The 25012-nt window shown below is 39.9% G+C and overlaps 1 protein-coding gene across 15 annotated transcripts in view; it reads left to right on the top strand.

The window, feature by feature from the left end:
- The window catches only part of ank2b (ankyrin 2b, neuronal), a 107755-nt gene that overhangs the window by 70042 nt on the left and 12701 nt on the right, over nt 1–25012 (top strand). For 3 of the 15 annotated variants that reach the window (XM_026352680.1, XM_026352679.1, XM_026352681.1), the window contains 21 exons: nt 29–40; nt 381–468; nt 746–849; nt 1532–1570; nt 2986–3210; nt 4177–4275; nt 5709–5863; nt 5964–6175; nt 6863–7067; nt 7164–7260; nt 7380–7608; nt 7909–8034; nt 8266–8388; nt 9041–9073; nt 9373–9394; nt 11802–16430; nt 16927–17004; nt 17162–17293; nt 17380–17529; nt 18087–18321; nt 19456–19516. In XM_026352680.1, the coding sequence (XP_026208465.1) occupies nt 29–40; nt 381–468; nt 746–849; nt 1532–1570; nt 2986–3210; nt 4177–4275; nt 5709–5863; nt 5964–6175; nt 6863–7067; nt 7164–7260; nt 7380–7608; nt 7909–8034; nt 8266–8388; nt 9041–9073; nt 9373–9394; nt 11802–16430; nt 16927–17004; nt 17162–17293; nt 17380–17529; nt 18087–18321; nt 19456–19516 (7054 nt within the window). The remainder of the gene's footprint in view (nt 1–28; nt 41–380; nt 469–745; nt 850–1531; nt 1571–2985; nt 3211–4176; nt 4276–5708; nt 5864–5963; nt 6176–6862; nt 7068–7163; nt 7261–7379; nt 7609–7908; nt 8035–8265; nt 8389–9040; nt 9074–9372; nt 9395–11801; nt 16431–16926; nt 17005–17161; nt 17294–17379; nt 17530–18086; nt 18322–19455; nt 19517–25012) is intronic. The other 12 variants (XM_026352682.1, XM_026352690.1, XM_026352683.1 and 9 more) reach the window with 11 other exon arrangements.

The following is a 25012-nucleotide window of genomic DNA, read 5'->3' as shown; positions in this document are numbered from 1 at the left end:
GTTGATCTTCCTTGTCATGCCTCCATAGTCGAATGCAAAGGTATGTGCTGACACTGGCCAATTATGTGGCCCTTTAACTCTTCAGCACTACTAAAATAACGAGTGTAACAGAGTCACTGGAACTTTTTATTGTATTTATTTCTCATGTATTAGCTCTTTGTTATATTTTCTGTAAATTAAATGTTAGAGGTGTGTGAGGCAGTGCTAGTCTGTTTATTGGCCTGTTGTTTTGGCAAGAGAGGTTCTTAGTGTTCAGACAACTCTAATTAGAAACAGATCTGTAGTTGCTTTTAGACAACAGCCACAAAATTGTTATTATTTGATTATAGTAATTGTCCTTAAGTGGCATTCTGAGAAATTTCTCTTCTTTTCTACTCCAGTTCAGACAGGTCCTTCACACCCACCCACCATAGCTACTATTCCCCTAAACATGAAGGCTTGATGGATGAGTTGCTCACCTGTCACCAGGTATAGTATGATCAACATGCTTACTGCCGCTGCAGGTAAACTGCACCTCAGGCTTTAATAATTATGCTACCACAACTATTATACAATAAAGTTTGTATCAGACTCTACATACTCTAATGACAACTTTTACTTTGATATCTTTATTTTGTTGCCAATAATGGGGTACTTTTACTTTTACTGTTCTAATTTGGCAAATAAACATAAAGTCACTATGTTCAGTTAGCATTAGCCCACACAATATCACCTGCTTATCTGTCTCTTCTGGGTTTGATTCAAGGTTTCATCACTTACCAGAGAGAATGAGAGGGATTCGTACAGACTGAGCTGGGGAACAGAAAACCTGGACAACGTGGCGTTATCTTCAAGCCCCATCCACTCAGGGTAGGTACAGTCACACTGCAAAAGAATTGGAAATAATGACAGGAAATCAAATAATAACTCTAACACAAACTGTCGTGAGCTATGTTAGCACATGAAGCAGTGTGTAGACCTGTAAATTCATGAATATGCATAAACAATGAACCCAGTCTTATTAAGCTTCTGATAGGAGCTGCTATTATTCTTTAAGTTATTAATTATTTTATTTATAGTATTTCTTTACCTGCTTGGTAGAGTTAGTTCATTTACTGTGATTTAAAATGGTGTTTCAATTATCTATTATTGCATTGGTTCTCAGGGACAAGTGCTACCTCACACATGGCACCAGTTGCAAATATATTTTACAATTGTCATTTTCTCTTGTCCACTGTGTTTTTGAAGGCTCCTTTTTGTGCGCTTTGTAAACAAAATGCTTCCAATGAGAAATTGAACATGTGCCTGGTATAGACATGAAGATGATTTTCATGCAAGGGTCACACAAGACTCTACATGCTGCTTACGCTACGCTTTCAGGGGAGCCAAGGTGTTTTTTAACTATGATGAAAGGTTTATGTTAACTTCTCCTCATCTTCTACAACAAGTTTCTTTATCTCCGATCTGTTTTTCCTCTCTGGGTTTTTCTTTCTCTGGATTGTTTCTGCTTGACTTTTCATTTCTTTCTGTCTGATGTGGTTGTCGTTTTTAGCCATTCCTCTCCGTGCCATGATCATGGAGACCACAGCAGGTGACCTTCTGCACCTTGGTTTCATCACTGTCCTCCTCATCTTCATCATTCTCTTCCTCCCTTCACAGTGTGCTCTCCTGGTGGAGAGGTGTTACTGTCCTTAACCAGCACTGCCTTATACTGTATGTCCTATAATTGGCTTCACCGAGCCACAGTATGTCATTTATGTGGTTATCTGGGGGAAATCAAGGAGAGGCAGTGAAAGTTGAGGACATACTTGTGAATTTCACACAGTGTCTTGTGAATTGTGCGTTTCCATTAACGTATGTACTAGTGTTCCATTTTAGTTTGAACAGAAAGGCATTATACAGTTCTTAGCATATTATTGTACAAAACTCAAGACTAACCCTGGAGTAAGCATTATCAAGCAGACTATGACTTGGTTGACTGGGAATCAATTTTCTTTTACTATATTGGACAAACCCCCAGAAACCACAGCAGTGGAGGACTACCATCTTTGTCTTTTAACAGTTTTACTGTTGCTGAATTCAATAACAAGTGTTTTTGTCACTTTGCTGTGTTTTAATCACTGTTGTGTTTGCTTTATTGAAGCCAGTACACAGACACAATCACACTAGAATTCAGTTCGATATCATACTGTAATGGAACCATCACACCCATACTCCCACCATTCAGATGTGTGATTCATGTGTGTACAGTATTTGAAACTTTGCATGGGGACTGAAGTCAGAGATTGAAGCTATGATGTCAAAAGCAGTATTGTAAAATCATGGAGCTCACTGTATGTTGCTGTGAACTCTTTTGTCCATTCAGTGTTGAGAAAACAGACACCAAGAAATTAAAATGCCCTCAGTAGTGTTTGCATAGTAAAACTAAAAATAACAATAAAATTAGCTTTTTAGTTACGTCAGAAACATGTTTATCATCCTATCATGGGCGGTACATTTATTTTTTTGTTTACAAAGTAATATATATATATTTTTCAATGTTTTTAAGAAAACTGCCAACAAAACCCCTAAATTTACAAGGTTAAAGATGGTCAGAAAAATTTGTTCAAGATGTTACTTTTCAACTTGTTTTTTATAAGAAAACTGGGCCAGTTTGCGAGCGTGAAGTTGTAGTGCTTCACAGCCCAGCACTGTTCCTCAGGGCCTGGGTATGACTAGAAGGTTATGATGGCCAAAAGTTTGTTAAGATAACTAACATTTGCAAAATTAGTTAGATGTTGTTACCAACATTACTGCCACAGTTTACTGACCTGACTCTAGTATACTTCAACCTAAGCATCTAAGCATAGTCTAGAAAACTAAAATCTCAACAACAGAAAAATGTTGTCAGCACTAGCACGTGGGTAAACAATGTCCCAGGTAGCTTAGGTGTCTGTGTTCTCATCACCTAATGGACCTAAAGTTATATGTCTTTAATTTGTGCAAACATGTCTTGTTCAACTCCAGCTTCCTGGTCAGTTTCATGGTGGATGCTAGGGGTGGAGCCATGCGTGGTTGCCGACACAACGGCCTGCGTATTATTATCCCGCCCAGGAAGTGTAGTGCTCCCACACGGGTGACATGCAGGCTGGTGAAGAGGCACCGTCTGGCCACCATGCCCCCAATGGTTGAGGGTGAGGGACTGGCCAGCAGGCTTATCGAGGTTGGGCCCTCAGGAGCTCAATTCCTTGGGTAAGACTACAGCAATATATGATACAATGAAAGAATTTTTTGGTAGTTATGTCGAATAATGGCTTAATACAGTGCATATGTTTAAATTAGCAAAGGTGCAGACACCAATAAGTAAGTACTACATAATACTACTAATATGTAGTATTTTCACAAACAATGTTTACATTGATTTCAATATTCTCAATATGAAATTGAACAGAAAAAAGAACATTTTGAGTAACATTTCTACATCCAGGCTATTACCAATTCCGTGTGTCCTGTGTAAAAAGATGTCCATAACTTGCTGCCCTTTTTCTTTCAGATTAATCCCCACTGCCTTTGCCTTACTAAAACTATTTCTGTATCTGCTCTCGCTATCTCCCAGCACCAGGGATCTTTTAATCTTTGCTATTTAGCATGCAGCTGCAATCTAACTCTTTTTAACCTTATGCCAAACCCCTATTTAAATAACTGCACCTCCAGTATACGTATTGCACCATGATTCGTTTGATATGTGGCTTCAAACTGTGCCCTGGTAAACAGTATGTGATATCTCTCTCCCTCTCTGTCCCTGCACTGTTTGTCTTGACTGATACAGTTAAAAAGTAAAAAAATTATACCACATTAATGACATCAAATTAGACTTGATAAAGGGATTATGGAATGAAAATTCTTAAGTAAAAGTGAACTACAATATGTGGATGTGGTTTAATGAAAAGAAGCAGGGTGAAATAAGATTTAATAACAATTTTCACATGTTTGTTATATGACTTATTTGTATTTATTCACGCATTAATCATTGTGTAATCTCTCCTTAATGATGTTATTTCAATCGGCTTTGGTCGCGGTAGAATACAGTTACAAATTCTTATATAATCTCAGGTATTGCACATGAGTCCCCAGGGTTTCTATTTTGCACCCAACCAAAACATTGTGTGTGCTCTTTCTTCCTCACTGCTGCGTATGGATGCTTGGTTGATCACACAGTAAACTTCACCTCCCCAGTGCCCCTCCACCTCTTAATGAGGGAGAGAGTTTGGTTAGCAGAATCCTCCAGCTTGGCCCACCGGGGACAAAATTCCTTGGGTAGGGTTGAAGAAAATCGACAGTTTTGCATATGAAACAATCCATGGATGCTGGTCTCAGTGTTTTCCTTTACAGCTTCTTCCATCTGATGTTATTTTGTACATTCATTATTGTGCTGTCATGCTTGCTAGTGTCTTGTACCTCACTCACACATACATCTGTTGCTTACTACCCTCAAGACATCACATTGCCATGACTTTGATTTCTTTGATCTTCTTTTATGCTTAGCCTTTTCCATTTCTGTCCTGTGTTTGTTTTCATGCTTCCTGTTGTCATGATAAATATCTTTTTATATAAAAATTTGGTGTGAAATTTATATGGTGTGTGGTCTGCGAGTACTTTTGGATCAAGGTTAGATATTAGAACAGAAAGTACCTACAGCATAAACTCAATTTCGATTCTTCTTGTCAGTGCTGAAACAGTTGAAGTGATGCTGCAAATGTCATTTGTTTAGACGCATTTATAATTATACATTTGGAATGCAATAAAATTTTGCATTCTATTGTTTTTTATTTATTTTTGTTGGAAAATTGCAACTTAAAGACAATTATAAAGTTTTACTATGTTAATAATGCTGCTTTTTAGCAATATCACAATATTATCTAATGTTATTATTATATTATTTATAATGGTGTATAATATTATATAACATATAATTTCAGAATATTAATACTAAAATGTTATTTAATGACAAAACCACATAACCACATGGTTTTACTATATATTTCTCCTGCACTTGTTCACAAGTCCAGAGCTGGCAAGGCCAAACAACCATCTAAATATCACATCAAAAAAATGTACAATTCCTTTTTAGTAGCCGAGTTTGTCCTGTGTCAGATTGTAGCATGATTATTGTAGATGTGATATAGCTAGTTTGTTGTGATTATGCACATCAGGTAAGTATTGTTGTGGCACAGACAACATCAATCTAGTTCACCTATTGTGAACAGTTAAGGTTGAGATAACTTTAACACAACGGTACAAATATATAACAACACCTCTAGACATTTAATCAAACTTATTCCACCTGTAGTGGAATAATCCAGCAGAGTAATCCACATACACTGCTGACCAGTATGTTTGAAACACTTTATGGCTAAATGCACTGCTTCTATAAGCCTAATTGCTGGAACTGTGTGCACTTACTCATATTTGATTGGCTGGAGCAATGTGTTTCTGAATGACGTAGTATTAAAATGCAGCAAGGCAATTTTAGCTTGTTTCCTAAAATGGCTGTGCCACTATCACTGAGCCAAGACAGGGGTCTCAGTAAAATGGCCAACATGTTTTTTGCTGCAGTATTCTTCTTTAATTTAGTTAAAAGGTATTGGAAACCCTTCATAGAACCTAACGCAGCCAGTCGTATATACACTGTTATCCTCTGTCATATTCTGTAGTTGCTAGCTCACACTACCTTCCCTCTGTCCCTTCAGTCCTGTGATTGTAGAAATTCCCCACTTTGCTGCCCTGCGGGGAAATGAGAGGGAGCTGGTGATCCTGAGGAGTGAGACAGGAGAAAGCTGGAAGGAGCACCACTGTGAATACACCCAGGAGGAGCTCAACCAGATACTCAATGGCATGGATGAGGGTCAGTCACTGATGGTGTTCTAGCAGTCTGCACCATGAGTTAAACAAAAACATCCTAAAATAAATGTCCCTAACATCTGTTCTTTGCTCTCCTCCTCCAGAGCTAGACACAGTGGAGGAGCTGGAGAGGAAGCGCATTTGTCGCATCATCACCAGAGATTTTCCACAGTACTTTGCAGTAGTGTCACGCATCAAGCAGGACAGTAATCTGATTGGTCCCGAGGGAGGCATTCTGAGCAGCACTGTTGTGCCCCAAGTGCAGGCAGTTTTTCCTGAGGGAGCCCTCACCAAAAGGATCAGGGTCGGGCTGCAGGTAATTGGCAAAAGCATCACTTTAAACATTTATAGTACTGTTCCGAAGTTTGAAGTCACTTAGAGGTTCCCATGTTTTTGAAAGAACTTCAACAATTTTTTTATCATCAAACTGAGCAGGGCACGGTGTATGGTGGTAATGACTATTGAAGCTGGAAATAAACATTTTTAATGTAATATTTACATAGATAGACCCTAGTTAAAAGACCAGCCTTGGAACTCTGAGGTCAGGGAGGATAGGGGTCTAAACCCTGCTGTTAGTGAGTCAGCCAGGTGAGAAGAGAACTGGCTGGGTGACTGGAGTGCCCTTCAGGATAAGGTGGTGATGGGGTGGAGAAGAATTGTGATGATGTGGGAAAGCCTAAATGACAGAATAGATTTAGTAGGTAATCCCAGCAGGACGTGAGTGTAAAAAGATTTTTGCAAAAGCTTCATTTCGGAGATGCATGAGTGGATCAATTGGAAAAATTCTATTTCTCAAGGTGGAGTTGGTTCATACCCCATGAAAGCAATGTACTTTGAGTGTGAATTTGGTCCACGTGGGTAGAATGTACTTAATTGTAGTTGCTTGGCAGCCCTGATACAAAGTTCACTACAGCCAGACTTTCAGTCAAGAGACCATCTTAAAAATAATATGAGTTATAGTAACAAGAGATAAGATCATTGTGTCTTCTCTCCACTCCCCCAGGCTCAGCCAGTGGGTATAGATGTAGTGAGGAAAATCCTGGGGAACAAGGCCACCTTCAGCCCCATTGTCACCTTGGAGCCCCGAAGGAGGAAGTTTCACAAACCCATCACCATGACCATCCCTGTCCCCAAAAGCAACTCTGACCCAGTCCTCAATGGTTTCGGAGGAGACACCCCCACTTTGCGTCTGCTCTGCAGTATCACCGGTCAGAAAACACACATTAATCTTTGCATAGATTAACTAAACTAAACTAAACGCTCACTTTGTAACATGTCAATGTTCTGTTTATGTCTATGTGCAGGAGGAACAACACCAGCCCAGTGGGAGGATATAACTGGAACAACTCCACTAACATTTGTCAACGACTGTGTCTCCTTTACCACCAATGTGTCTGCTAGGTAACATACAAAAAATAATTTGTTTAAATACATTTGCTGTATATCTGTTGCAGTCTCAACTGTTGCCGCTAACAAACACCCAGCCTCATTGTTTCCTGTGATTGCCTTGTAATTTCTAGGTTCTGGCTCATAGACTGTCGGCAAGTCCAGGAATCTGTGAACTTCTCCACCCAGGTGTATCGAGAGATCATCTGTGTCCCTTACATGGCCAAGTTTGTCATCTTTGCCAAGACCCACGACCCCATTGAGGCCCGACTGCGCTGCTTCTGCATGACAGACGACAAGATCGATAAAACACTGGAGCAGCAGGAGAACTTCACTGAGGTGGCCCGCAGCCGAGACGTAGAGGTGAGAAAAGAGAGAAGTGTCTCATGGACCCTCAAGTAGCTAATGTCATAATCCACTGGCTCCAGTTGAGAAAGCCTGGTAGAAAGGCATGAGATAGTTCTCAACTTAAGCTTTAGTATAATTACTTAAAAAAATCTACATATGGGGATTTTAAATATCAAAAAGCATCTCAACTGTTCTCTCCCCCCAGAACACCCTGGCTCTTACTCTTAAGAAACGCGTGTACCACTGCTTGGAGGTTATTGTTGTTGGATATATGGTGTCTAGACCTTGTATTTACCCATCTGTTACTTTTCTCAGGTCCTGGAAGGAAAACCTATCTATGCAGACTGCTTCGGAAACCTTGTTCCTCTCACCAAAAGTGGCCAGCATCACCTGTTCAGCTTCTTTGCCTTTAAGGAGAACAGACTAGCACTCTTCATCAAAGTGAGCACAATTCCTTTTTACTTTTACACAGAAAAAGTTTTATTTAATGTACAGTACATGTAGCATAAAACTGTAAACAAAAGAAAAGAAAAAAGTTTTTTATATACAGTACATGTAGCAGGACACTGTAACTCATCCTATACAACTAGTGTCATTGCATGTAGCACACAACATTCAACACAAATTTGTTTTGACCAGTGATTAACAATGACTTGTTGTTGGTGTTGGCAGATCCGAGACAACACTCAGGAGCCATGTGGCCGCTTGTCCTTTATGAAAGAACCCAGGAACTACAGGTCACTTACCCAAAATGCAATATGCAACCTCAACATCACCCTTCCATCATACTGCAAGGTGAGAACACTACGTTATCACTTGCCTTGACAACAGAGGATTAACAGAGGAACAGCAATATTGTTCTTTTTTTGTTGGTTGTTGGTGCTCTGGTTGTTTGAAGCTTGACTATACTGCAAAATTCTTATTCAGTATCCCTTTGTATTAATTTGTATTTCTAATATTATGTAATGCTTGCCATCCTAAGTACCAAACTACACTCCTATGAGAAGCCAGGTCTTCATTGCCTACCCTTTATTGCTTTTTAATGTTTGAGAAATTACCTTTTTTCACATTGAGCCAATTTAAAGGCTTCATTAGTCAACATTATGGACGTTTGGTCTGTAATCAGAAAACTATACTATGATACTATACTAAACTATACTAATACTATAATGCATTTTAAAACACAGAAGTCTTGTAGTGTGACTGGCTTGTGTGAAAATGTGTTGCACCTAATACTAGGTCAAGAGACAAAAGAGATGCAAGAAATATGACTGATTTTAGGAAAGGAAGCGTTAAAGAACATGTTTGTTTTCCCTGAAATCATAGTCACTGATTGTCTTCATTGCTATGGTAACCATACATTGCCCCACTGTCTATTTTGCCCCTTTAATGTTGCTGTTTCTATCTGTACATCTTTCTGCTTTTTGCTGCTTGTTGCTCCCAAAAGGAGTCCGATTCAGACCAAGAGCAAGAGGAAGAGGTAAAAGCAGCCACGGCGTCTCCATCCTTCCTCTAACTAGCTCTGCTGATCTATCCTGTCCACTGTCATGTGCACCAAATAGTCAGATTTTAGATATATTTTGTTTACATCAGTAGTGTAGATGGTGATTTGGCAGTGGCGTAGCTTATTTTTGCCTCTGTGTTATGTGTGCCCATTGTGTTCTTTTTCCTAAAGTAGCATCTGAAGTTCAGTAGTTCACTAGTGCCTCTAAAATATTTGCTTCTTGCAGCTAATGATAAAAGTCTAACTGTGATCCATTTTCCTTACTTTCTTTCCAGACCAGCAGAACGCTAGAGAAATGTAAGACATATTTTCTTTTTTTTATTATTGGAATAACTTGCACTAAAGTAATTGCTCTTCTATAATAATACTACATGCCTTTATTAATCAAGCTAATATGATAGCACTGGTACTGAATGGGTGATACTTATTTCCAGACTAAAATTGGTACAGAATGTGCAGAGGAATAACCTTTAAGCTTAACAGTTGACCATATACATCACACCAAAGCCTTTTAAGCCTAATGTCTTTTGTCTTGTCACACAAACACAAATGCCTTACCTGCACCTCCCCATGTAAATGTTATGTTTTTCCTAAGGCTTAACTTATTACTCTCCTTTTTTTCTGATTTCACACCTGCTTCAATCCCTTTAATTTAACTTTTTCCCCTTCACAATTTTGAGATTGGACATATGAAGAAAGTGTTAAACACTTTCATCTAAGTTTATATATGACAATTCAACTTTTTCAAACTTTGGTGGTGTTAATGTGACAATGGCCTCTAATTTTGTGCTGGCTTAAAACCCACCAATGACGCTAAGAGGTGTCACAATGCCATGTTCATTGCGTTGATTTTTTTCATGCTTGTGCTTTTGCAGCTCCTTGTGTTGAGGTGGGTGGAGTGATGCATAATTCCATTCCTGGGTATTTATGCAGCTCAGAAGTCAAAATGCAATTTGGCTACTAGTTTTGGCAGAAAAGTGCTAGACTTTTTACCTATTCAAACTGCCAGAGTCAAAACAAACATTTTTTGGTTCAGTATGAAGTGCACAATCCAGATATGAATACAAATTTAACATCTTTAACATCTTTTGGTTGCACAAGAGTTTAGATCAGTTAGAAACTACTACTACTGCTATAACTGCTTATTATCAGTTCTAGTTGTTTGAAGTAAGTTAAAAAAAAAACTTAAACCACTATTTAAAAAGATGTAAAAGCATGAAGGAAAAAACAATGCAGAAAGCTTAGGTGAAGCACACGTGGACTCCACCTGCTTAAACTGCCGTCCTCTTCCACAGTTTGTGCTATTCTGTGTCAGGGTTGTGCTAGCACCTCTGGACACTCAAATTCCCAAATTCTAGGAAATTAGAGGCCAGAATATTAGTATTCTTTCGACTTCTTCTAGTGTTATGGTAAAGCAAAACATAGTCTACCTTCCTCACTTATGCCCAATCCTTTCCCTTTTTGCCAATTACCTTGTTCATGTGGTGTTGTGAAAATCACACACAAATGGAAACCGGCAAATACAGTGTACTTCAGGATTTAAATTAGGCACATAATAAAACAGTCCATGTTACACACGGATCAATCTACAAAGATGGATAATATTTTGTTTTTTGTTTGTTTTTTTAAACATTTTTCAATATAGATAATACATATTTAGTTTAGTATGGAGGATACACAACACACAATAGTTGAGTAAATATACAAATAACTCAACATAATATTGAATGGGGTCATATAACAAGTAGCTGTTCATTACAAGCATCTGTTCTCTTTTCTAATCACTGATTTAATCACTAAACTGAACTTTTCACTCACTGCACTCACTCTTTACCAAGACCTTCCCATTTGCACTTCCCTTTGCTTTGCATGGAAATAACTTGCCTTACGTAAATGTGTATGCGTGTGCTTGTCTAACTGTATGATTGTAAGTAATGCCCCCTCACAATGCCACATGCTTTTGGTTTTGGGCACTTTTTGTTGTTTGTTTATGTGTATTTCTGTTTTCATTTCAGTTATATTTGAAACAGCCAAGAGGCAGAACTAAGGGCAAAGAGAATTAAAAGATGGTCCCTTCCTGCAGGATTTAATTTTACTAATGCTCACGAGAGCCTCATTCTTCCCTAGATTTTGTTAAAGCAAATAATCAGTTTTATACTGCAATGAAAAGCATGGCAAATCATTATATGTTGTATAAATTATCACTGGCTTTCTTTAATAGACACAACTAGTATTCTAAGTTGTTTACAATCCATTTTTGCCTGTCATCACATTGACATCTGTCATACATCAGAACAATCTTGAGATGTCTTGAGAATGTTTCTTTGTTTCTTTTGTTGTCATTTCTTTCATTTCATTTCATTTTATTTTGGCTACCCGGTCATTTTTTATATAATATATAGTTATTTAGTTTTGTCTTGTGTGTGTGAGTGTGCTGATTGAATAAGCAAGTTATTTCCTGCTCATATCCTTTTCCATTGGTATAATTTAGCCTTTGCTTTACCACAAGTCTCCAAAGACATATGAAAGTATAAGCCCAATTCCTCTGATACCCTGATGTACTAGAACCCATTGTGAATTTGTTGTCCTATGATCCCTGTAGTGTGCTCCAATCTTGTCCTGACCACATTCTCCAATGTCTGTCTCCTTTCATTTAAATTTTTGATTTTCTTTACTCCTTACTTGTTCTTCTTCCATATGGAAGATGAAGAGACGGAGACATCAGTCCTGAAATCAGAGCTGATTCGAGAACCAGACCTCCTATCCGACGTGTCAGAGATGAAACAAGATTTGATCAAAATGACTGCCATCTTGACCGCAGACTCTACAGAGAAATCCACTTCTTTAGAAGGGTGTGGTCTAGATAAAGGGACTGAGGAAGTATCTGGAGAACCATTAGAAATAATGGAGAAGGACTTAGAGAAAGTCAAAGAGGACCTAGAGAAAGTCAGTGAAATACTGAGGAGTGGAACATATGAGGGTGAGGCAGCAGAGGAGGCAGCAAAAGCAGCTAGAATGGCTGAGGAGTGGGTTCTCATCTCAGATGTTGACATAGAAGAGGCCAAAAAGATGGCTGCCTTAGAAATTCAAGAGCCTGTCCTACGCGAAAGCAGAGCTAACAGAGGGGCCCCTAGACCCAAAGCCATAAAGGACAGTGGTGACCTTAAAGAATACCTGTTGGATGCACCAGTAAGCTCCAAAGCAAAAGCTAAAAAAGAACCAGTCCAAGAAAGATTTACCGATGTTGTACTACGCAAAAGTGCTAAACCAACCACTCCAACCAAAGTCCATGACAAAACTACTGCTGGTGATGTTAAAAAGCCAGTCAGAAAGAAGGGGAAAGACCAAGGGCAGACAGAGGAATTGACAGAGACAGGTGCCCTTTTAAATGTGCCTACAGCCCCTGCCCCAGCATCACCTGTATCCCCTGTGGTTGAAGAAACTCCCATTGGGTCAATAAAGGACAAAGTCAAAGCTTTACAACAGAAGGTAGAGGCAGAGCAAAAAAGCAAAAAGATCACTGGAAACAAGCCTTCACAGTTGCCGGTTATGAGCAAACCGTCTCCAAAAGCCAAAGAAAGCCCAAAGTCAAAACAGGGCCCTCCTAAATCCCCCAGAGCTGAATCGGAAAAGCTTGAGGAGACCATGTCAGTTAAAGAGCTGATGCAAGCATTCCAAACAGGACAGGACCCCTCAAAGAGAAAGTCTGGGCTGTTTGAGCTCAAAACATCCACTTTGTCAAGATCAGAGAAAACCACAAAATCAGAAACCAGCCAGTCAAAATCAGTGACCAAAACAATAACCTCACGTGTTTCGAGAGAAGTATCTTTGGATTCAAAACCACAGAAGAAAGAGACCATACATTCAGAGAAAGAGAAAAAAACCAAGGCAGTTCCTGCCACACAATCAGAGCAAAGTGAAACTGTAGACTTTGGAAATGGTGGCCTTGATGATAGCTCTGACAGCTTAAAACATGAGGGTGTGGCAGACTCACTAAGTGCCAGTTCTGGAGATGGAACCCCTCATCTGAGCTCTGAGGACAGTTATAAACATGAGGGTCTAGCCACTCCAGGCACAAGTCCTGAAAGTCTTTGTCTTTCACCTAAAAGTGGACAACAGACTTCTGCAACCTCAGCACCAGCTACCACAACAGTCAAAAAAGAAAATAAAGATACAGAGATGTCTAGAGACTCTGGTCTAGGAGCCACTGGGGACCAAATGTCTACAGAGTTGAGCCAACCTGTGTCTTCCAGCAAAGCTGCAGATGACCACGCTACAAGTGAGTCTATGTCTGTTGTGAGAAGCGAGTCTAAGCCATCTAAACCTCAAAAACTTGCAAAGCAAAATTCAGAGACTGTAGAAACTTTTCTTAGTGATGATGAAAGCCCAGATCATCAGTTAGCATTGTCATTACTTGGTTCACCAGCCTCTAGATCCTCTTTTCAGCGTCATGAAAGCTTAGAACTGGCTTTAAAACAAGACCCAGATACCCTCAGTCCATTAGCTGATGATTCTTTGACAATAAGCCACAGAGACTCTCTAGAGGGTAGTCCTCTAATGGAAGAAAATTCCTCCCATAAGTCCCCAGACTCTATTGAACCTAGCCCAACCAAGGAATCTCCCCCTCATGACTCTTTAGAAAGCAGCCCTGTAGAGCAAAAAAGCTTGCTTTCCTTTCCATCAACGCTAGGTCAATCTTGTAAATCCTCTAGTCATCCAGTGCCCTTGAAAGCTCCAGATTTCCCCCAAGATACTTTGCGCGGTAGGCTGCTTCGAGACCCTGAGGCTAGTGCGGACGATGACAGTTGTGAGCAGACATCTCAGATGACAAGCTCTGGTAAGAGTCCCTACTCCCCTGATACTCCTAGTTCTGAAGAGGTAAGTTATGAGGTAAACCCTAAACCCCCTGACCATACATTTCTCTCTATTCCATCCAAACCAACTGTTATCCCTGAAGACCCAGAAGAAGAGGATACATCAGAGAGCTATGAAGCTAAGAGAAAAATCACTCCAGAGGATGAGATGTTTAAGATGGCAGCCAAAATAAAAACATTTGATGAAATGGAACAAGAAGCGAAGAGCAAAAAGAACTCTAGAAAAGATTTGTTTCCCTCAGCAGATGCCAAAATAGGGGAAGACAGCTTTGAAACATTAGAGCCCACAAGTGAGAACCTTTCACAAAGTGAATGTGGGCTCAATAAACCCCCTGAAGATTCAAAGTTAGCTCTTTTTGTTGATCCCCATATTAAAGTACAACCTCCCTCTCCTCTTTCAGCAGGTTTGCATGAAGGATCCCACAACAAAGAGATCAAGAATGCAACAACAGCCAGTGTCACTTCTGAGGGACCTCATTCAGTCTCAGACCAGCATCCTTCAAATTCCAAACCGGAAACTACAGCTGAACAAGGGGTGACATCTGTAAAAGATGCTAAAGACAATAGTACCAAAACGTCTATTGTAACATTAAACACTGAAAACAGGACAGATGAGCAAAAGGAGGAGAGTTTAAGGAAGACAAGGGAAAACAAAGATGATAAGTATGGTCAAGAGTTAGGTCTTGGCAGGCTGCAGAGTGATCTGCTAAAACCAGGTAGCAATGTAACAGATGAAGTGAAAAGTGATCACAGGGGGGATACAGTTGTACCAGAGGCTGGACTTGGTGCAACTGTCGCCACAGGCATAACAAAAGAAATGTTTAAATCAGAGGTCTGCATCTATGATGACACAGAAGAGGATGATGAGGCTCTAGAACCTCCCAGAACTGAGTCAAAAGGTGTCACTGCTAAGGTAGACAGTGACTCTTGGTCTGCCATGCGGGAGGATGATGCAGCTTTTGCAGCTCGTGTCAAAGAGGAGGAGCAGAAGATATTGAATCTAGTGGTGGACCGTCAGTCTCTGCAAGCAACTCCAGACACAACACCTGGAAGAACCCCAACAGAAGACAGCACTCCTACCAGTGAACCCAACCCCTTTCTGTTCCAAGAAGGAAAGCTATTTGAGATGACACGAAGTGGAGCTATTGACATGACTAAGAGGAGCTATGAGGAGGAAGGGGGTGGCTTTGCCTTTTTTCAGATAGGTGAACAGCCTTTAGAGGAGCCTCTTTTAGAAGAGGACAGGCAAGAACATAGGAGATCAGCAGCAGAACCTGAAGTTGGCCTTAATCTAACACTAGAAGTTAGGACTGAGGAAGATGAGCCATTAAAACAATCAACTGATTCTCAACTTCAGTCCCCACCTGACAGTGATCAGTCATACTCTAAAGCTGATGTCGCCAAATCGAAAATTCCTAAAATGGGCATTTCAGCTTCAGGGAAATCTACAAAGAAAGATAAGACATCCCCTGAAGATATCGAGACTAAAACAAAGACAGATTTAAATGAAGGATACTTAGATTTAGACACAAGTTCCCCTGACCAAATAATAGCAAATGTCCAGACAGCAGAAACTACAGTGACTAGATCTGTTTACTCTGAGCAGGGACAAGAATCCTCTGATTCCTCTCCAGAGGAACCACAGTCAGTCATAGAGGCCCCCAAACCAACAGGCAAATCTAAACAAAGCACTCCCAGTAATGTTAAAAAGACTCCTGTGAAAACAAAAGCAAAGTCTGGCCCTCAAGGACGCGGTAAATCCACAATTCCCTCGCCATCTCAGGCAACTTCCTCATCAACCACTCTTAAAAAAGAGCCTTCCTTTACTTCAGAATCTAAATCTAGAATTCCAATCAAAGCTAGCACTGTCAAGCCTGACTCTCCTGCCAAACGAGCAGAATCTACTCAAGACAAAAAACTTAAAGTCCCTGTAAAAAAGGACACAAGGAGAAAATCTGAGACAGACGCAGGTCCATCTGTGGATGTCAAAACCAAGTCAACATCTTCCAAAGCCAAGAGCTTTTGTGAGGGGGAGTCTACCAGACCATCTACTAAAAAACAACAGGGCCGCCCCTTAAGTGCTGAGTCAGCAAAATCTAAAGGCTTCCAGTCCAGATTGCCAGTGCGGGGCAAAAGTGGACCATCTCATTCATCAACACCCACTAAAGAGAAAAGTTATCCACCCACAGAGTCGATTGAGTTCTTTGAAGAGATAAGTGATGAAGCAGCAAAACTTGTGGCAAGGTTGACACAGGCAGAGACAGAGAAGGATCAAGATGCTGAAGCTGTCAACTCAGATGATGAGAGCAGTCTCATTGATCCATCAGTTATAGAAAGAGAAACTTTCCCTGAGATGCAGTTCCCTCCCTCAGGAGACATCTTTCCCATTAGACCACTGTGGGACGACCCTGTTGAGACACAGATGCAGCGAATCCCAGATGATAAAGTCCAAAGTCAAGGTATCCCCCCAGTTTAAGGGGCTATTCTCTATCTCTTGTGCCTTATTAGTACACTAGTTGTAAAGGTGCTGCCTCTCTGTCTCTTAAGTCCCAATATAGTTGAAGAATCCTTGTGGCTTTGTTGCTTGAGCTGTGTTTTGTGTTCGTAATGACGTCTTTCTTTCCTTCTATGTGTGCTGAAAATCTCAAGATTGACTTAAAGGCTTTTTGGAACTTGTGGAAACAACTTAGTAACTAGTAAAAAAAAAAATCACATATAATGTCATTTTTGTAATGGTGTATGTTCCTTAATTGCAGTGTGAATATAAAATCTATCACAACAATTTTGACATATTATTGAGGGTTGAAATTTCAAATTTAGATCATATAAATAACAGATATTAGTATTAAAACAAGAAAGCCAGTGAAAATAGTTTCGGACATGGTTTGTGAATGTGACTTGATTGGGTACACATTGCGGCTCTGACCGCTCATGGCTGTCTGGTGGTGTTTGCAGTAGATCCACAGGATGAAGCAGAGAGAAAAGAGCAGCGGTTGGCCATTATAGCTGACCACCTGGGCTTCAGCTGGGCTGGTGAGTCACACCTTAGCAGTAGAAGGTATCAAGGTCAAGATATCATTAATTAATTTTTGACAAGCTCTCAAGAAACCCAATGTCAAACCTTTCTTATAACTATTAATATTATTTGGAGAGTTTCATAAAGATTGTTGGATTTTATTTTTCTCCTCAGAGTTGGCACGAGAACTGGACTTCAGTGAAGAGAGGATCAACATGATAAGAATTGAAAACCCTAATTCACTGCAAGATCAAAGCCATGCCCTATTGAAGCTCTGGGCAGAAAGGGAGAGAAATGATGCCACAGGTTAGTAAAAAGTGCACATTGTTCATAATAAATCAATTAATTAAACTTCATAATGGAACCTTTAAGTGTGTTTTCTGTTTCAACAGAAATGACGCTGATCAAAAGACTGACAAAGATCAACCGAATGGACATTGTTCACCTAATTGAAACAAGGATAATTAATTCTACTCAGGAGGAGACATCATCACATACCTATGCAGAAATCGAGCAGACCATAGCACTGGACCATAGTGAAGGTGCACAAGCCAGTATAACCTTGCAGCAAGTCATATCTTTTTTACAAAAGCAGCAAATAGTAAATGTGTGGATAAAAAATACCCTCTGATCCCTACATAATAATGACATTGATTGAGTCACTGCATTTTTGGACCCTTTTCTCTCACATATAGTGTATATAAAGTGATAATTACATACAGTAAGTGAGGGGACCTCCCTCCTTAACCCATTCTCTACCCAAATCACAAACTACTGTAGATGAGACAAATATTTGGTTTTGAAATAAAAAATTAAACAATCATTATCTATTTAACTCCAATTTATGTTGTCCATATACACCGATCGGCCACAACAATAAAACTACCTACTGGTTTTAATGTTGTGGCTGATCAGTGATTGTAGATTTATGTTTAGGTGTAGTTTGTGTGAACAAATGAAGATTTTCCATGGATCTGTTTAGAAGTGAACAACACTGTTTTTGAAGTCCGCTCCCTGTGCTCTTGGTGCTTGCCTCACTAATTAGGTCAGGAGTTATAACCCCTCTTATTCTGTATGCCTGCACTCTGTCCTTTGCCAGGTTTTTCTGCCCTTCATGAAGACATTGACAGTCCCAGAACAGGCAGGCGCACAGAGGCTGCACGTAGGAGTCCAGGCTCAGTACATGACGTTCCCATGGTGTCAGCAGAGGACTTGTCCTCCAGCTTGTCATCACTTCACGAGACAACAGGACGATCAGAGGCAGACTCCAAAGTAACAGGACTTCTTAGAAATGCCCAGAAAGAAAAGATACAAAAAGAGATCGAGACAACATAGTAAGCGATCCAGAAAAAGCCACCCACAATACCTAGCTTCATTTAATCTACAAGCATGGAAATTTATTGGACTGTGTCTCAGCATGCTAAATATGCTTCAGTATGCAGGTTAAATGGCTAAATAGTTCACTGTAGCATATAGCTCAAACATAAAGCTTTGTTCTTCAGATTTTAGCTGGATTTACAGTACTGTTTTATTAGGTTTACACAGCTTAAGTCATTGTTTTGTACAATATAATACTGTATCAATTTTTTTGTGAAATCCTCTCTAAAACAACAGATTTTTATGTAAGTCCTATAGCTAGATGAAGGGAACCCGATCAATCAAATGAGACAAAAACACTACACCTGTTCATTTATTTACTGTGAAAAATTATGTTTTATCAGCTTATTATCTTTTATCTATTAAAATAGTGTGACCCCTTTGGCAACAGTTTATGAGCTTCAGCTCAGAGGGAATTTAGCTCAGCTGAGCTTCAACTCAAGGATGTTGGTTTGCTTTCTTGCATAACCTGCCTGCTTTTCACTGCATTTCTGCAGGATTAAATTGACTCATTCATTCCAAAACATTAAATTTCTTCTGTTTTGTGTATTTTGGGTAGAACAGTGTTTTGGGTAGCTGTGTGGTTCACTTTGTGTTGTGGTGGTGCTTTGGCACCTACTTTGTCATTTTCCTGTAGAATTTACTCATACAACTATAATTTATAGTTTCATCACATTCTTTAGATTTTTTTTGTAACCCTATCCTGCCTGGTTAGCACCTGTATTGTCATGATCACACTTTGCTTGTGAAGGGCCTCCCAGACTCATACCTGAATATCATCCCATTGATTGAAACACCTTACGCTAATTTCCTCTTCAAATGAATTTAATTTTGAAATAAATTTATACTTGCCACATGCCAATATTTAAGATTAGATTAATTGTAATTAAGTGTAAAGGTTTTTGTCTTATTAGTTTTATTGAATTCCCTTTATCTTGTGAAAAATTGAATTAGATTTTAGGTCACATTTAGGCAAAAATTCTGAAGGGTTTGCAGACTTTAAAGTACCACTGTTTATGAAAAACTTAAGCCTCTGTGCTCTTTTTAATCAGCCATGCTGTGACTAATTGCTAAAATGCTCTTTTTTGCAGCTCATCACAAAGAATATATGAGGAATTGACAGACCCAGTACACACAGGCTCGTATACACAAGTAAGTCCTTTTTTCACATTGTACCGCACCTCTCCCTACAACCTCCGATCCCATGTGATAGACCCTGTGTACAAGGGGGGACCCAAGTTAGGTGTTCAGATTTCCACTCCCACTGTTGAACCAGGTGATGATGAGGGTGCTGGATATGAGGGGGCAGAAGGGGGAGATGAGTGGAGCTTGGAGTGCCTACAAACAACCCATTCAGAATATGGCTCTCATTATTTGTCACCATTGTCATGGCGAGAGTCAGCCAATAGCTCTCGAACAGGTGTATGTGAGAGCAGACCGCTGTCAGTGACTGATTTTGGGGACAGCTTGGTGGAGTGTGATCAAGCTGAGCAAGACTTCAGGAAACTGTCTGTGGAGTTTACAGAAACTGAGGAAATCTCTGAAAGGATTTGCTTTTCACAGCAACCAACAAATGGACAAATGTTTCAGCCTTCTTCTGTGCCTCCTTGCAGTCCAGTTAGTGCAACCACAGAATCCACACAGACTAAACAGTTGGCCACAAAACATATGGATGAAGTTTCATGTCGACTGTATAAAGTCCTATATGGGTACGATATTCAGCTGATAGATACGGAAAGTGAGGATACATCTGTAATGCCTATGAATGCATCCCCAGTAGACACTATACAAGCTGGAGTCAGGACAGAAGAGGTAGAAGGAGCTGCCAGACACACAGAGATAAATGAAGATTTTTCAAACTTCAAGCATGAAACTTCTGTTGTCGGTCATAAAATGCCAGTTTTACTATTTCAAAAAACAGAATTAATTAACTCATCGAGCTTCATTCAGGTGTCACATGACTCAACCTTTGCGCAGGTTGGAGCACAGTCAGTAAATAGGGCTATGCCAATTATACCAGGAACTGAGCATGAAATCGAGAACATGCTGTCATTACAACAAAATGAACCTGAAAATAAGGCTGTACAGTCTGCACCTGAGATAGAAGCATCCAAGGATAGACCTTTTTTACCAGAATTCACATCTGAAACTAGTAGTGAGCATCATAGCTTAGCTCATGATAGATCATCTTCACCTAAATGTGCAGCAGATACAGCAATAATACTTCTAGAGAGTAGGGCCTCCTCACCTGACTCAGTGTTGTCAGTAAATGAGTTCAATATTCTTGCACCTGATTCTCCAATACCCCAATTTAGGCCCTTATCTCCCCTCCCTCCCCTTATTTTTCCTTGGGAAACCTGTGAGGTTGGGGCATCTCCTCAAGGGCAACCATTACTGAGTGTGAAAGAGGGGACCTCTTTGCTGGTAACATCAGTAACAGAGGAAAGGCCATTAACGCCCATGGTTTCAAACAAAGGACCAATTGAAAGTAATTACTACCGGGAGATACTACCAGTGTCTCCAGGTAGTGATTATAGTGGAGAAATCTCACCTCAGTCATTGAGTTTTGACATAGATGACAGAACATCATCACCTGGGTCTGTCATTTTGGAATCCACACAGTGGCTTGCTATATCTTATGAGCATGTTACTCTGTCACCTGATTTCCATGAGATGAGATCATTGTCTCCTGAATCCACAGTGTCCATCAATGCTCACTCTCAACTTCCACCAGACTCCCCTATCCCAGAATTCAGACAAATTATCTCTGAGTCTTTATTGACTTTTGGACATAGGTCATCCTCACCTGAGTCAGTGTCATCAGATAGGGAAATTGAAACTGTACTTTTGTCAACAACTTTAGAAGACAGGTTATCATCACCAGAATCTGTAGCATATGAAAATGAAAATAATGGGTTGTCACCTGATTCATTTATACCTGAATTCAGTCACAGTTGGCCTGACTCAGCTATTGCAATAATAGAAGATAGATCCACTTTGTGTGAATCACTACGCTCAGATGTAGAAAATGGCTCTGAGTATGATGATGACTGGGTTATTGTGTCTTTGTCCGATACTGAGGAAAGACCACTTTCTTTAGAATCAGTGCCTGACTGCAGACCAATGCCTTATTCATTACCAGAATCTAGGTTGTCAGATACACAACTCAGATATGCAACTATGCCATTGATGTCATCTTTTGTAAACAGTCCATTGCATCATGATTCTAGTGGCCCCACAAATTTTGTACCTGACCAAAATCCAAATCTTGTAACTGACCTACCTCTAGCAGAAGACATGGTACTTCAACCGATACAAGTGACTACAGTTTTGGAAAAGTCAAGTACTGAAAAGCAGTTTGAAGAAAAATGTAATCTAGCTGTTGATCTAGAACTGTCAGAAAGCATAGAAAAAAGTCCAGCTGGTATTCTGTCAAAATCTGTAAAAGAAAATCCCAATAAATATGAAACAGAAGCCCACAACACTCAATCACTGGTGCCTGATGTTGATACGTCTGTTATAATACCAGAAATGTTAACTCATGCATTGTTTAATGAAGGAAAATCAAAAGAGGAAATAATTAATCCTGTAACTGAGGGGACAAAACCGGCAAGAAAGAAAATATCCAAGAAATCTGTAAAAACTGATTATGAACCTGTTTGTAACATTATAAAATATCAAAAAGAATCATCTGAATTTATAACTAAAACAAACAAAGATGTACAAGCACCTAATGAAATGTTGTCACCTCCTTTGTTGCCGGAAACTGCAATTAATGATCTACCGTCAACATTGGCATTTTCCACAGATGACTTTAAACATCAGCAAATATCTGGAAAGTCTTTGGCTTCTGTACCTCAACATCCGTTAACAGAGCCAGTATGCAATTTAGTGCAGGACACCGTAGTTTGGAAATTCATCTCCCAAATCCGTGACCCACAGTATGTAGGAGAAACTTTCATAAGCAAAACAGGAGTGTTTCAGTTGAGTGGGACAAGGAAAGATCAAACAAATTCAAATCATTCAGTTAAAGATGAAGAGGACTATTTGCCATTAGAAAATTACCAAAGATCACACTCACCTGAAGAATATAGACCCATCGCCCCAGAATCATGTAGGAAGTTGGAATCATCTTACACCGGCCCTTCTCAATTTATTTACAGATCAGTATCAACAGAGTCAGTACTATCAGGTCTAGATATGGACACTGATTTAAACATTTCATTTGTTACTGAGGATAGAACAACATCTCCTGATTCACTATCATCTATAAACATATATAGGGCACTGTCACCCGACTCACCTATTCCTCAGTTTAGAGAGTCTATACCAGAATTTAATAATGCTAGATTGGACTGGTCTTCATCACCTGACTCAGTTGCCTCAGATCTAGAATTCGGGACTACCTTGTCATTGCCCACTGAAAAAAGACAGTCTTCTCCAGATTCTTTTGATGAAAACGGGCCTCTTTCCCATGAGTCACCCATTCCTGTCTTTGAGGAGACTTTACTAGAATTTGAAATTAAAAAATCTACATCACCGAATTCACTCTGTTTAGTGTCAGAGATTTCAGATGCTGAATATGAACAATCAACTGAACAAATTTCCGAAAGACCTCACCCAGAATCAGAAGTATCGGAGACCACAGAGAGACTGTTAGGTAGTAGTCGACCTTTAAAGACAATCAGGGTACCAGTCTATAGAATGGTTTTTGATACTGAACTTTGGAAACTTATTTCCCAAATACGTGATCCTCACTATGTTGGGGACACATTTTGCAGTAAAACTGGGGTTTTTAAGTATGCTGGAACTAGAATTGAGTATGTCCCAGAAGATTCAGATGTGAAAGAGGGAGAGTCAGAGGATGGTGTGAAATTGAACATTGCAAATTCTGCTAATGCTAATTTTCTACAAGCAGTGCAAGCAAAGAATGATACTGGGTCACCTGATTCTGAATCAGGATACAGTCCTTTATCACCTGGGGAATTAACATTAGCAAGTATACTCCAGTGTGAGTCTTTGAAAGACTTGTCTCCAGACTTCCCAATCCCTGAGGTTTCCACTGACTTTACTGATAATTCACAGTCTCTGCTCCATTCACCAGAAACAGAAGTATCAGATGAGGTGTTGGTTAGTTCTTCAAAATCTGTAGATAGAAACAGGGCATTATCACCTGACTCACCTGTACCACACTTCACAACTACAGTTTCTGAATCACTCACATCTGCAGTTAGGCACAGGCCATCTTCACCAGTACTTTCAGATATCGAATATGGGTTTTCGTCTTCAAAGGCATTTATAGATCAGACACAAGACTCACCTAAAGCAGTTTCTTCTACATGTGAAGAAGGGCAGTCAGCTGCGGGTGCAACATTTAGAACCAACCAGCTGATGTGTCAACTGTATGATCCCCATTATACAGGAGTAGACTTTATAAGCAAAGCTGAAGTGTTTGAATATGTAGAGAGTGGTGCATGGAAAGGGAACTCTGTGGGTGGATATAGACCCATTCCCCAATGTTATGCTTCACTTTCTGAATTTGCTAATGTAGATAAGCCATTTGCATCAGTATACAATGAGTGTCAACCTGCAACCCCTTATTCAGTGACATTCGGAGACAAATGCCAGGCCCTGTCCCCAGATTCATCTGTACCTCAATTTAATGCAAAAGCAGTTGAACGTTTTCCATCGTTTGTTCAATTTAGGTCAGTTTCACCTGAATCAGTTGCAACAGCTGTTGAGTATACTCCTTTTATTAGTTACGTACCAAATACTGAAGATAGACCAGATTTTCTAGAGTCATTAGAACCAGAAGTTGGAGAGAGACCGCTGTCACCTGATTTGGAATCAGAATATACTCCTTTCTCACCAGCATCACTGATTTTAGGGTCTCCTAAATCAAGTGTCTCTTTAAATGAAGGGAGAGTCCTTTCACCAGACTCCTCCATGCTAGAGTTAGGACCGGTGCTACAGCAGTCCTTTAACACATACTTGGGTAATAGGTCCTCTTCGCCAGTGTCAGTGTCATCAGATTTGGAATTTACCCCATTGATGTCTCAGTTGTTTGAAGTTGAGGAGAGACCAGATTCTCCACAACCAGCCGTGTCTTTCTTTGATTCTCAACACTTGTCACCAGATTCTCCAGTACCCCAATACATCTATACTGAACCTCCCATGTTGACAGCAATGTGTAGATCCACGTCACCTTATTCTGTGTATTCAGATGAGGATTTAGAAACTGATTTGTGTATTCCCTGGCTTTTTGAAGACAGAGCAGAATCTCCTGGTTCAACTGCAACTAAAGATGAATTAAGATCTCTTTCGCCAGACTCACCCATTCCTGAATTTGCACCAGGACTGAAAGAGTCAGCTATTTACCACATAGACTCTAGATCTTCTTCACCAGCATCAGTGTCATCCGACTTGGAAAGGGAAAGGGATTTATGTTTCTCAATGATATTTGAGGAACGACCTTCATCTCCTGAGTCTGTAGCATCAGTCAGTGAACACATACGACTTTCACCTGATTCTCCTATACCCGAGTTCATACCAGCATTGTCAGTTCCATATGTTGATGTCAGTAGGTGCAGGTCATCATCACCTGAATCAGTTACATCAAGTGTGGAATTATCTCCCTTGATGTCTCAG

Source organism: Anabas testudineus, chromosome 18 (assembly GCF_900324465.2).
Source record: "Anabas testudineus chromosome 18, fAnaTes1.2, whole genome shotgun sequence".
Classification (NCBI taxonomy): domain Eukaryota; kingdom Metazoa; phylum Chordata; class Actinopteri; order Anabantiformes; family Anabantidae; genus Anabas; species Anabas testudineus.
The sequence above is the reverse complement of the archived record's forward strand: the minus strand, read 5'-3'. Positions and strand labels throughout refer to the sequence as shown.